Below are 12216 nucleotides of genomic sequence, written 5' to 3'. Positions count from 1 at the left end.
CGTGAGTGCTGGAAGAGAAGTGGGGGCTCTAGATCCCTGGGTGGAGAGAAGAGAGGGGGTACAGTGGATCCCTCGAGTTCCTCTTGCTTTGGGGCCACCCCACCCCCGGAAGCACCCGTCTCCAAGGCCTCAAGCAGGCCACGTGCATGGCCTACCCAGCCAGGTTCCTGGGGCGCTAACCCAGACGTCAGGCCTGAATTCCGGCAGCCGGTCGCCAATGCCCACGTCGCCTGCCATTCACTCCGGCTACGGCTAATCCCCTCCCGCCGTCTAGTGGCCGGCTCCGCCCCAATGCAGCTGCGCTTCCACTGGCTCCCACCAAAACGAAGCACCTTTATTTCCTTCATTGCCATTTGTCCGGGGAGGTGTCAGTCACCTTGCGCCCGCCCCCGCCACTCAACCATTGGCTTAGAAGACAGGACTAGAAAAGGATTCTGGTTAAGAGCGAAAGTAATTCAGTCCAAACGCAAGCGCGTCACACAGATCTCGTCAGAGACTGGGTACGTTGATTGCCAATCTCTATAAAAACCTCCTTCCATGTGTACTCATTGGCTTGCGTAGACGACTATCTCGCCGGATGCCCGCCCAGCCGTTCAAAGAAGCCTTTCGCCAGATCCCTCCTTCCTGTCCACTTGACTCTTCCGAGCCATCAATCCGGTTCTGAAGCCGCCCACCGATTCTGGAACTCCCGCTTCATTGGGCCTCGGGTCTTCTCGGATCTCCTCGATTTGCCCTCCCAGCGCCAGCAGCCCGCAGCCCACTGCCTCGGAAAGCTGTCGATCTCGCGGCGCCTCCCGCCCACTGGCCCTCGCGGCACTCCGATTGGCCGCTCGCCTCCAGAGCCCGTGATTGGCGTCCCGGGAGCAGCAGCCGCCTTCCATTGGCCCGGCGGCGCCGTCCGTCAAGCCGGTGTCGGGAGGGGGCGTCCCTCTCCCCCCTCGTCGTCTTTCCAGCCGCTGGCTTCCCAGAGTGCTCCGCGGCCGTGTGGAGCGAGGCCTTGTTCCCGCGTTGAGCCGCTGCTGCCGCCGCCGCCTCCTCAGCTTCAGCCTCCGCGCCAGGCCCGGCCCCGCCGCGCCATGTCGGACTACAGCACGGGAGGACCCCCGCCCGGGCCGCCGCCACCCGCCGGCGGGGGCGGGGGCTCCGGAGGAGCCGGGGGTGCCGGGGGAGGCCCGCCGCCGGGCCCGCCGGGCGCGGGGGACCGGGGCGGCGGCGGTCCAGGCGGCGGCGGCCCGGGCGGAGGGTCAGCCGGGGGCCCCTCGCAGCCGCCCGGCGGGGGTGGCCCGGGAATCCGCAAGGACGCCTTCGCAGACGCAGTGCAGCGGGCCCGCCAGGTGAGGAGGCCGCGGGCCTGAGGGGCGCGCGCGCGGGCGGGGGAGGGGGCGGGGTCACGTGCGCGCGCGGGGTCGCGGGGGGGGCGGGGCCGCCGCGGGGTCACGTGGGGCGGTGGGCGGGGGCCTGGGCCTCCCCAGACACCTGGAGTGGGGCCCCCTCCGGGGGTGACCCCCTGCAGGGGGAAGGGTCGTCCGGGGTTCACCCAAGAGCGGCCCCTGGGTGTGCAGGGTACCTGGAGCGCGGGGACTCACTTTGGGGACTTCCCTCCCCCGTTAGGACATCCTCCACTCCTGGAAGCAGGGGGCTCGCCTTTCCAGGGAGGTCTTGTGTGCCCCCACTTCCCCATCAGGGCAAAAAGCACTGTTTGCCCCCAACCCTGTCCCATTTCTGCTTGCTCCCTAGGAAGGAGGGACTTCGGGGTCGGGGGGGAAGAAAAGTCCTCTTGAGCCTGGAAAGTGGAAAGGGGACCCTTTGGCTGCCAGGCAGTGGCCAAGCACTTAGTTGAAATGGGGAGGGTGGGCCTAGGGACTGGCCCTTTTTGATGCATCTGGTGACTTGAAAGCGTGGTCTGTCTCTCTTGGGGAGAGAAGGGAAGGGTCCCACCACTGTGTTTTGGGGCATGATGACTCCATGGAGGTGTCACATGCTGGTGTGTGACCTCCCCGGCTCCATTCTCGGCCTCCCCATGGCCTGAGGGGAGGAGGCCCATAGAAAGTGAGGACTTTGTTGCCCTTTGAAAAGGAAGCTGACCGGGCTCAGGCCATTGAGTGCTTTCTCACTCAGGATTGTCCCCAAGCCTCCAGGACACAGTGGGAGGTCCCGTTAGGGGAATGCCCTCTTCTCCTCCCAGCGTTGTCTGTGGCTTTCACCCCTGGGGTGGGATAGGGTTCTAAGCTGCATTTGATCTGGTTGTCCCCAAACTGTCTTGATTGAGAAGCAACTATAACAAGGGGAGTTGGTGCTGTCATTTGGGGTGGGATAAGGCGTCATCTAGGCATCCCAAGAGCTTTGGCTCAAAGTGCTTTTTTTGTTTTGTTTTGTTTTGTTTTTGTTAAAGTATTAGAGGTGAAAAGATAGGTCCTCAGCTCACGGCTGTGTTTCTTTGGAAAACTTGTAATTCTGTCAGCCGACTCTGGTCTTAAATTTGTTGGGTTGGAGTTTACTTCATGTTGCTGTTCGTGTGTCTAAAATGTAACATGTGTTCCGAGAAAGGTCTTCTGTTTTGGTCAAAATGAGGGGTTCAGATGCCTTGAAACAAAAACTTTCCTAAGATTTGTTGAACAAATGCAAAGATTATGAGGGTGAGGGAGATAAAGGAAAATTGTGCTCTTCAGCATCCCAGAGGACCAGGAGCTCGGGCAAGTGAATGTCTGAAAGTTCTCCCTGGAGGAGGGGCCCTGAGGACCTTCCCTGGCACCTGAACTTCTGTTCCTTTCACCCCTAGAACAAGTCAGTGTGGATTACACTCTGGCCACGAACACTTTAGGCACAAATCTCATAGAGAAAAAGGAGTTTTGAAATTCCTGAATAACTCTTAAACTCTGAGGCCTTGGGTAAAAACTTTTTCTAGAAGGTCTTAACCCACAGGCTCTTACCGAAATCTGGGGGAAGTCACTCCCAGGCCAGACAGCAAGACCTGTTGGGTTTAATGAACCAGAGAAGTCGATCTAAGCACCACGGAGGGAGGTTTTGGGTGGTAATTTTTCTCTGCTTAAAACTTTATTTCTAGATCGCAGCCAAAATAGGAGGTGATGCCGCTACAACAGTGAATAACAGCACTCCTGATTTTGGTTTTGGAGGCCAAAAGAGACAGTTAGAAGATGGAGGTAACTACCTGCTGGAGGGGCAGCGGGGAGAGAGTGAGGTGCCTTTGTTTGAATGTGGTTCAAAGTGGGGGGAGCCCGCTGCCATTTTGGTCTTTTAAAACCTCAGCGATCCCAGCTTTGTTGTCTCTTTTTGTTCGCGCTGCTATCGTGAGGTATCAGGTGGCTGAGTGGAGGGCAGATTGATTGTGACCAGGTCCAAGTTGTGAGTTCTCAAGACTGTTCCTCCCCTCCTGCCAAGCTAGGGAAGTGTTGGCAGTTCTCTCGAGGCCCCACATCAGTGCAGTGTGGCTAGCCCCGGGGCGTGCAGTGTGATCCAGAGCAGCCCAGAGTATCAAGTCAGTGATCAGCCTGACTTCCCCAAGGCAGGTTTGGTCCTAAGCCGGAAGGACTCGGGTGCCACCGTAATTTTCCCCCTGTTACAAAGAGCTTCTTATCCCTGAGTGCCAGGGCGGGGGATTGATGAAGTCTGGCCTCCCTCAGGGGTTCATCTCTGCTACTCCCCTGTCCTGGCTCTGCCGTGGGGGCTGGGGGACAGGACGATTGTCTGCCAGGACATGCGGCACCGGCATCAGATTTGAGGCAGCTGTGGGTGGGTGGGTGGGTGCTGCATCTGACATCCTCTTCTTTTCACAGACCAACCGGAGAGCAAGAAACTGGCTTCCCAGGGAGACTGTAAGTCCACTGGGTGACACAGGCAGAGGGCAGCTTCTGGATTTTAGGTTTCTAGCATTGGGGAGCTGGAAGTACTGAGCAGACAACACCTCTCCTTCATGGAGGCTCTTGGTGTTTCGTGGTGTTTCGTGGGGTCCACGAGCTTTAGAGAACCCAGAGCCTGGGAATTGAGGCAGAAACCTCAGAGTGTGTGTGGTTTTGAGGCGGGCTCCATTGCTTTCACTCGGGAAGGCTCGGAAGCACTGTGATACGTGCTAGTTGCCCCTCGTGCAGGCAGGAATGCCTGGGGCCGGCAGTGTTTGGGGTCCCAAAGAGGAGCCAGGCCAATCTTTCCTTTGGATTTTCTCTCTGCAGCCATCAGTTCTCAGCTCGGACCCATCCATCCTCCCCCCAGGTAAGTTGTGATTTGGAGAACATGTCATTTCTTTCCTCGCTATCCCTGGCCTTTTGTACTGACTTGAGGGAGGGCTCTGTCTGAGGCCACATCATTTAGGGCTTTGTCTCCCTTGCTGGTCGACCAGGGAAAGGAATGAAAAGCAGAAGGAGCTTCATTTGTCCCTTGTACTTACTGTCTCTGGGGCTGTAGAGAGCACAGGGCTGTGGCTGTTAGCTGTAACGAGGAAGGGGGATCTCTGCATCCTCTTGCTTCCTTTGTTTGGAGTGGGGACAGTCAGAAGCACAGCTCTCCTTCCTCCTAGAAAAGGCTGGGGACTGACCTTGGCCTTCTCGTCTGTCTTCCATAGATTCTTGTTCCCTGAGAGCTGGAGGAGCCGGGGGGTTGGGGTGGGAGGAGGGTCTTTCTTACCTTTTTGCCCCAGAATGACCTCAGTGAATCTGATGTAGAATCCTTTGTGAAGGACCCTGTTGTTCTTTTTTTTTTTTCAATTGGTTGAAGTTTTGTGAAATGCATTAAAAACAACTTACTAGGAGAATGAAATGATAAAGATACAAAACCAGTTTTTTTTTTTTTAATTAAAATCTATAGACATCAGATGACACCATCAGATTTCTTGTGAAAGTGGCCCAAGTTCTCCTCCTTGCCCTGAGTCGGTGGAGCGGCACTGGCCCAGGGGTTCACACCACCCCAGACCAAGCCTCTTGTGGCCCAGAAGGGGAACTGAGGCCCCAAGAGGTTGGGTGATCTTCTGTGGGCCGAGGGAGCCCCCAAGCCATTGTCAGACTCTGCTCAGGCCTGTGGGGGCTTGGTCCCCATGTCATATAAGGCAGGGCCTGTGGCTTTGGGGGTCTTTCTCCAGGAGGCCCTCTGGCTGTTCCATCCCCCCTACTTCGCTCCTACTTGAGGCTGACTCTCGTCATCTCTCTTTGCAGGACTTCAATGACAGAAGAGTACAGAGTCCCAGATGGCATGGTGGGACTAAGTGAGTGTGGGTCAGCCGTGATCAGGGATGCCTGTTATCCCCCTGTCTCTGGGACAGTCTCCCAGGCGCCCCCGGCAGCCTGGGAACCTCTGGTCTGAAAGAGCCCATTTCATGCTCTCTCTGTCCCCATCCTCTCTGGCCGGGGGGACGGCGGAGCTCTCAAGTTGGCTGCTCCACCCCCCCACCCTCACCCCCCGAACATCAGCGGGACCGGGACCCCCTCCACACAGTCTTCTCAGCGCCAGGCTCCCCGCCTCAATCTCTGCTTTTGTTCTTTTTCTCCACCTAGTCATTGGCAGAGGAGGCGAACAGATTAACAAAATCCAGCAGGATTCGGGCTGCAAAGTGCAGATCTCTCCAGGTATGGGAAGCCAGATCTGGGCCAGGACAGGCGCTGGGCTGGGGTGAGCTGAGCTGAGCGGGGCTGGGGTGTGGGCGGGGGAGGGGGGGTGCTCTTGGGCTTTCTGTCATAATCCTCTGACTGCCGTGATTGGATAGAGGTGAAACGGGCTGGTGTTCATTGAGCACGTTTTATGTGCTAGGCTCTGGCGCCTCAAGGTGTAGCTGCAACTCTTATTCTCTTCAGTTTTCTGGTGAGTGGGGAGGGCTGGAATGCAGTGCAGAGAGCTGCACCCCAGACCCTGCTCTGACCATGTTGCCACCTGAGCTAAACACCTGGTGGAAAACAGGCGGGAATGTGTGAGGCAGGGGAGCTCATTAGGAAGAAGAGCTGAGGTCAGGCCTGGGTTCAAGTCCAGTTCTGCCTGCTCCTTGGCAAGTGCCTGCTTTGCAGGGCTTTCTGAGGGCTCGCCCTGCCTAACCCGTGCCCTTCATTGACTGGAAGCTGCTCGTCATCAGTGGTGATGGACAGGGCCCAGGTTTGGGACTTTCTGGAATCTGCCTTGCTTTCCATCTCATCTTTTTTCTAAAAGTTTTGCCTCCCTTACTGGATTGTAAGCTTCCTGACCTTGGCCTCGTGTAGAGCAGCCTCCCAAGTGTTTGGGGAGGTAAATTGATCTGTCAGGCCACCGCACGGTGGCAGAAGTAGCCACTGATTGTTCTGGAGGTCTCCTCATCTCCATGGAAAGTCCTCTTGGTGTCTGCAGACCCAAGAAGGCATTGACCCTGTCTTCTTTTCTCTCCAGACAGCGGTGGCCTACCCGAGCGCAGCGTGTCCTTGACAGGAGCCCCAGAGTCTGTGCAGTAAGTCCCTGGCTGGGCCTGCCACTGACGAGGAGAGTGGCAGAAGCCCTTTGGATCCCTTTGAAGTTGAGGGTGACTCCCACACCATGTCTCTCAAGCCTTGCCCTCTCCAGGGGGCTGTCCTGACACTATGATTCCCATGAATCCTGAGATCTGGGGAACCTGGGCCTGAATAGCCCCACCCCCGAGGACAGGACCATTTGTCATCTGTCAGACCATGTGGGTTGGAATCGCCTTCCCTGGGACCTGGGTGGAGCTGCCAGGCCAGTCCTCTCTCAGGTGATGATACCCATTCTTCCCCTTCCCAGGAAAGCAAAGATGATGCTGGATGACATCGTCTCTCGGGGTCGTGGGGGCCCCCCAGGACAGTTCCACGACAACGCCAACGGGGGCCAGAACGGCACAGTGCAGGAGATCATGATCCCTGCGGGGAAGGCCGGCCTGGTTATCGGCAAAGGTGGAGAGACGATTAAGCAGCTGCAGGTAAGGGAGTGGGCCCCTCCCCTCCCAAGAAAGTTTCCTCCCTGGGGCTGTGCGTCTGCACACCACTGCCCGCAGCCGCTTTGCCAGGGTCCTTCATCCTTTTTTACCACACCTGGCCCCCCACACGCCCCAGAAAGTCCTTTGAGAGCTCAGCACTGACTCTCAACCTTGGCTGTAAAGGAACGGGCTGGAGTGAAGATGATTTTGATCCAAGATGGATCCCAGAACACAAACGTGGACAAACCGCTCCGGATCATTGGAGACCCTTACAAAGTACAGGTGAGCGCACCCTGGGGGCTGGCGAGGGGTTCTGGGGCAGAGAGAGGGCAGGCAGGTGAGCTGGAGATTCATATGCAAGTGGAGAGGTTTTCGAGAGTGCTGGCTTTGAAGTCAGCCCAGGACTTGTTCTCTGCTGAACTCTGCCTCCTGGCCGTTTGTACGTGAGCAGGTGGCCTAAACTCCAGAAGATGGGGGTGCTCACCACATGTGCCTCTTAGGGCGGCGGATAAAGAGCTCGGCACACGTGCGCTGGTCCTTAGCTTAGGCCCGTGACCCCTGGGCACGCGGTGGGGCAGCGGTGCTTATGTGAGCGCTGTGCTTCGTGTGTTTGCAGCAAGCCTGTGAGATGGTGATGGACATCCTTCGGGAGCGTGACCAGGGTGGCTTCGGGGACCGGAACGAGTATGGATCCCGGATCGGCGGGGGCATCGATGTGAGTGCAGGCTTCCCCAGGTGGATGGAGTGCCAGGGTGGGCAGGGGGTGGGGGGTGTTGGGCAGCAGAGGGCCGCAGGCTGGGGACAGAGCCCAGCTGACTCTCCTGCGTCCCACCCACCCTCAGGTGCCAGTGCCCAGGCATTCTGTGGGGGTGGTCATCGGCCGGAGTGGAGAGATGATCAAGAAGATCCAGAATGACGCGGGTGTTCGGATACAGTTTAAACAAGGTCAGGGGCCAGCCGGGCGTCCGCTGGGCATGTGGACATGTTGACCAGGTCTGTCCGCTGAGGAGCACTCTTGGGGTCCACTGAGGGCAGCTTGGCACCAGGGTTAGCCTGTTGAGCCTCTGCGGTGCCTCATTACTCCTAGACCAGCAGGACATGCCTCATCGCCTCCCCCCCCCCGGTGGGACAGCCACGTGAGAAAGTGGGTGACAGGCAGGCTTTCCAAGTCGAAGGGGGGAGTGTGTTTTTCTCTCCTGTCAAACTCTCTCTTTCTTCTCCCCCGCCCGAGGGCTCTCCTGACCAAGCCCCCGGGGCCCCTGGGCTGGGTTAGCTTGCACGGCCCCGGCCCTGGGCTCCTGCCAACCGCAGTGAGGGTGTCTGAGTGGCTGGTCTGTGGGGAGGAGGGACTCCTCTGTGCTTTTGAGAGATATGTTGTCAGTTCTGAGTTCTGTCAAGTGCATCCGTTAGTTCTGGGGGATACCCGATGCAGAAAGAAGCCTCATCCACCACCCTGCCTTAGCTGGTTGGTTTCCTTCTCTGGCAACGTGGGCCCGCCGGCCTTTCTCGGCCCCTGAATACGTGGAGGGCGGCGAGCAGCACTTTGAGGCTGAGATATTTCAGACACCTAGCCTGGCCCAGCTTCTGCCCTGAAGAGGCGGTGTTACGGGGGTTTGGAGTTGTGCTTCTCTTATAATTGCGTTTCTGTTCTCTGGGTGCTGCCTCAGATGATGGGACGGGTCCTGAGAAGATAGCTCACATAATGGGGCCCCCAGACCGGTGTGAGCACGCCGCGAGGATCATCAATGATCTCCTCCAGAGCCTCAGGGTGGGTGGCGTCGGCTGTGCTGAGAAGGGCTGGTGGGGACAGAGGGGCCAGGCTGGATTCCTGTGTTAATCCTCCATCTCCTCCCTCCCCTGCAGAGTGGTCCCCCGGGCCCTCCAGGGGGTCCTGGCATGCCCCCAGGGGGCCGAGGTCGAGGAAGAGGCCAAGGCAACTGGGGCCCTCCCGGTGGGGAGATGACCTTCTCCATTCCCACTCACAAGTGTGGGCTGGTCATCGGCCGAGGTGAGGAGCCCTTCCACGGGCCCCATCCCTCCCCCGCTCTCCTCCCACCCTCCCTTCATGGCCTGTGGCTCCCGCAGGTGGTGAGAACGTGAAAGCCATAAACCAGCAGACGGGCGCCTTTGTAGAGATCTCCCGGCAGCTGCCACCCAACGGGGACCCCAACTTCAAATTGTTCATCATCCGGGGCTCGCCCCAGCAGATCGACCACGCCAAGCAGCTCATCGAGGAGAAGATCGAGGTGGGCTGGGGAGGGGCTCTGGGAGCCTGGGCCCGGCTCCTTCTCCCCCTCCACTGACTTGTCCGATTCTCTTTCCTCCAGGGTCCCCTCTGCCCAGTGGGACCAGGCCCCGGGGGCCCAGGCCCTGCCGGCCCCATGGGACCCTTCAACCCCGGGCCCTTCAATCAGGGGCCACCCGGGGCTCCCCCTCAGTGAGTATCCCTGCCGGCTCCCTGGGGTTTGGGGTGGGGTAGGGCTGTGCTGGCAGGGAGACTGGAAGACCCTGTGTCCCCTCCGCTGAGATGGCCAGCCCCGCCTCGTGGAAGTGCTGAGCGTTTGGCCCCAGACATGATCCCTGCTGGCCCCCTGTTTACAGACACATTCTTAAAAGATGCCACAGGTGTTGCCCCTGGTCTCCACCCACTTGTATATCCATGCATGGTGCGCTCGGGGACTTGCACTTCCTTGAGTCAGCACGGCCTGTGGCGTTTGCATCGGTCATCTCATGCCCTTCCCTGGGCCAGGAACCCGCAGCGCCACTCAAGGGGTGCTCTGGGTCCCCGTCCAAGCTGTGGCCATCCTCTGTGGGGACCCAGGAGCAACCTGGCTCATGTGTTCCCCATTCTCGTCCTGCAGTGCTGGAGGCCCCCCTCCTCACCAGTACCCACCCCAGGGCTGGGGCAATACCTACCCTCAGTGGCAGCCGCCTGCTCCTCACGACCCGAGTAAGTGGAAGGACCCGACCCGGGCAGGCGGAGAGGGGCCAGCTTTCTGGGCCACCGCTCAGCCCACACGTCCTCCTCCCGCAGATAAAGCCGCAGCTGCCGCCGCAGACCCCAACGCCGCCTGGGCCGCCTACTACTCACACTACTACCAGCAGCCCCCAGGCCCCGTGCCAGGCCCAGCACCGGCCCCCGCGGCCCCGCCCACCCAGGGCGAGCCCCCTCAGCCTCCACCTGCCGGCCAGTCGGACTACACTAAGGCCTGGGAGGAGTACTACAAGAAGATCGGTGAGTGCCTGGGCCACGGCGGGGGCTTGGGTCAGCCAGCGAGCGGTGGGCGGGTAGGTGGCCGTGTCCCCAGGCTGGGCTCTGACCTTGGAGCCTGTGTCCACAGGCCAGCAGCCCCAGCAGCCCGGCGCGCCCCCGCAGCAGGACTACACGAAGGCCTGGGAGGAGTACTACAAGAAGCAGGGTGAGCCGGCGGGGCCGCGGGGGGCAGGACCGGGCTCGCCCTCGTGCCGGCCACACTCACCCGCCCTCTGCCCCCCCACAGCTCAAGTGGCCACGGGAGGGGGTCCAGGAGCACCCCCAGGCTCCCAGCCAGACTACAGTGCCGCCTGGGCCGAATATTACAGACAGCAAGCCGCTTACTACGGACAGACTCCAGGTCCTGGCGGCCCCCAGCCTCCACCCACACAGCAGGGACAGCAGCAGGCAAGTGGGAATTGCCACCCTCCTCCTCCTCCTTTCTCCTTCCAACCCCCGGCTACCGTCCATCCTGCCTTAGTGGGTAGCGCCGGAAATCCCTTCCCCTGCGGGGTGTGTCCTTGATGCCTGCAGCGGGGGCCGCGTGGCCAGAGGTCTCCGGGAGTCCCCACGCGCCGGGGGAAGTGTGTGCTGGGTCCAGAGGTTAAACGAAGAGGCCTCCCTCCGCCGGCCCGCTTGTTCCTGTGTAACGCTGTCATGATGCTGGGGGAGACCGCGCGAAACAAATAAAAGGAGGAACTGTTGAACTGGTGGGTAGTCCTGGGGGTGGGGGGCAGGCCGTCCGCTCAGATGCTGGTCGCCATCCTGGCTGCTAACTCACTCACTCAAAATCTGGCCACTTGGGAAGAAAACGGATATTTTTTCCCCGCTCTGCATTACTTTCATGGTTTTTGTTCTTTTGATTTTTTTATTTTTGAAACCACGATCTCTCCCCGCGTGTCCAAGTGACTGTGTGTACTGCAAGCGGCCCCGTGCGGCTCGGCCGTGGCCTGGCCGTGGCTCCTCCCGTGGCTCCTCCCGTGGGCTGTGGGGAGGTGCCGAGGGGCCTGGGCCCTCCCGCTCCGCCCAGGCTCGGCCTCTCTGCTCCCGTGCCTGCCTTGTGTCCTGGTCTTGTCTGTGAAGAGGGCATGACGATCGCTGCCACCTTCCAACCTACCTCACAGGGGTGTTGTGGGGACACCGTGATCTCTGACTGTCATGTTGTGATGCGCCGGGCCGCCAGCCCTCCTTCCTGAAGACAGGGCCCCTCCCCCCTCCCTTCCTCTCCCTCGCTCCCAGCCCTGAGTGCTTCTCTCCCGCCCTCCCTCTCTCTCTCTCTCTCTCTCTCTCTCTCTCTCTCTCTCTCTCTCTCTCTCTCTCTCTCTCTGTCTTTTTCTCTCTCTCTCTCTCTCTCTCCCCCCTCCTCCCTCCCTCTCCCTCCCTCTCTCTCCCCCTCCCTCCCTCTCTCCCTGCTTCTTCTTCCTTTGTGTCACTCTCTCCTCCATCAGGGAGCCAGTCTGACTTCAGCCGAGCCCCGGAGCACTGACTAGACAGCTACAGACACATCCTTCGGCCTGCGCTCGCCACAGGCTCGGGAGAGGGGCTTCCTGGCCCCCTCCTCGCCCCCGTCCCCCAGTCTCCCGCCTCCCCTCCTGTAGTGACCAATTCCTATCTCTTCCCTCTCCGCAGGCTCAATGAATCGAATGAATGTGAACTTCTTCATCTGTGAAAATCTATTATTATTTTTTTTCCATTTTGTTCTGTTTGGGGGCTTTTTGTTTGTTTTTCTTCCGTTTGTTTGTCGAGAGAGCGATGGCTGCCAAGGGGGTGTGCTTGGGGAGCCCTCGCTGTGAGTGGCTTGGAGGTTGCAGCACAGGCGGTGCCGGGCTCTCGCTCTCTCGCTCTCTCGCTCATTCTGTGTGTCTCACATGCTTTTTTTCTTTCAAAATTGGGATCTTTCATGTTGAGCCAGCCATAGAAGATAGCGAGAACTAAATCTCTGCAAAAAAAAAAAAAAAAAAAAAAAAAAAATTAAAAAGCAAAACAAAACCTATAAAATTATATATATATATATTAAAAAATCTCTATCATCCCCCCCCCGCCCCACCCCAGCGTTCCTGACACTGCC

At 59.1% G+C, this 12216-nt stretch overlaps 1 protein-coding gene across 1 annotated transcript; it reads left to right on the top strand.

The window, feature by feature from the left end:
* The first annotated feature begins 745 nt into the window (after positions 1-745).
* KHSRP (KH-type splicing regulatory protein) lies at positions 746-11346 on the top strand. Its single transcript, XM_082836612.1, has 19 exons — positions 746-1334; positions 3065-3161; positions 3795-3833; positions 4188-4227; positions 5163-5212; positions 5502-5573; positions 6358-6415; positions 6724-6898; positions 7079-7177; positions 7512-7610; positions 7738-7840; positions 8563-8663; positions 8759-8903; positions 8981-9141; positions 9223-9332; positions 9757-9845; positions 9930-10130; positions 10237-10314; positions 10396-11346. Exons 1-19 carry the CDS (start codon positions 1077-1079, stop codon positions 10671-10673), a joined length of 2253 nt encoding a protein of 750 aa, XP_082692738.1. The 5' UTR covers positions 746-1076; the 3' UTR covers positions 10674-11346.
* Positions 11347-12216: the final 870 nt, after the last annotated feature.

The sequence above is a fragment of the Leucopleurus acutus genome (assembly GCF_964270905.1).
Source record: "Leucopleurus acutus genome assembly, chromosome: 3".
Taxonomy (NCBI): domain Eukaryota; kingdom Metazoa; phylum Chordata; class Mammalia; order Artiodactyla; family Delphinidae; genus Leucopleurus; species Leucopleurus acutus.
The sequence above is the reverse complement of the archived record's forward strand: the minus strand, read 5'-3'. Positions and strand labels throughout refer to the sequence as shown.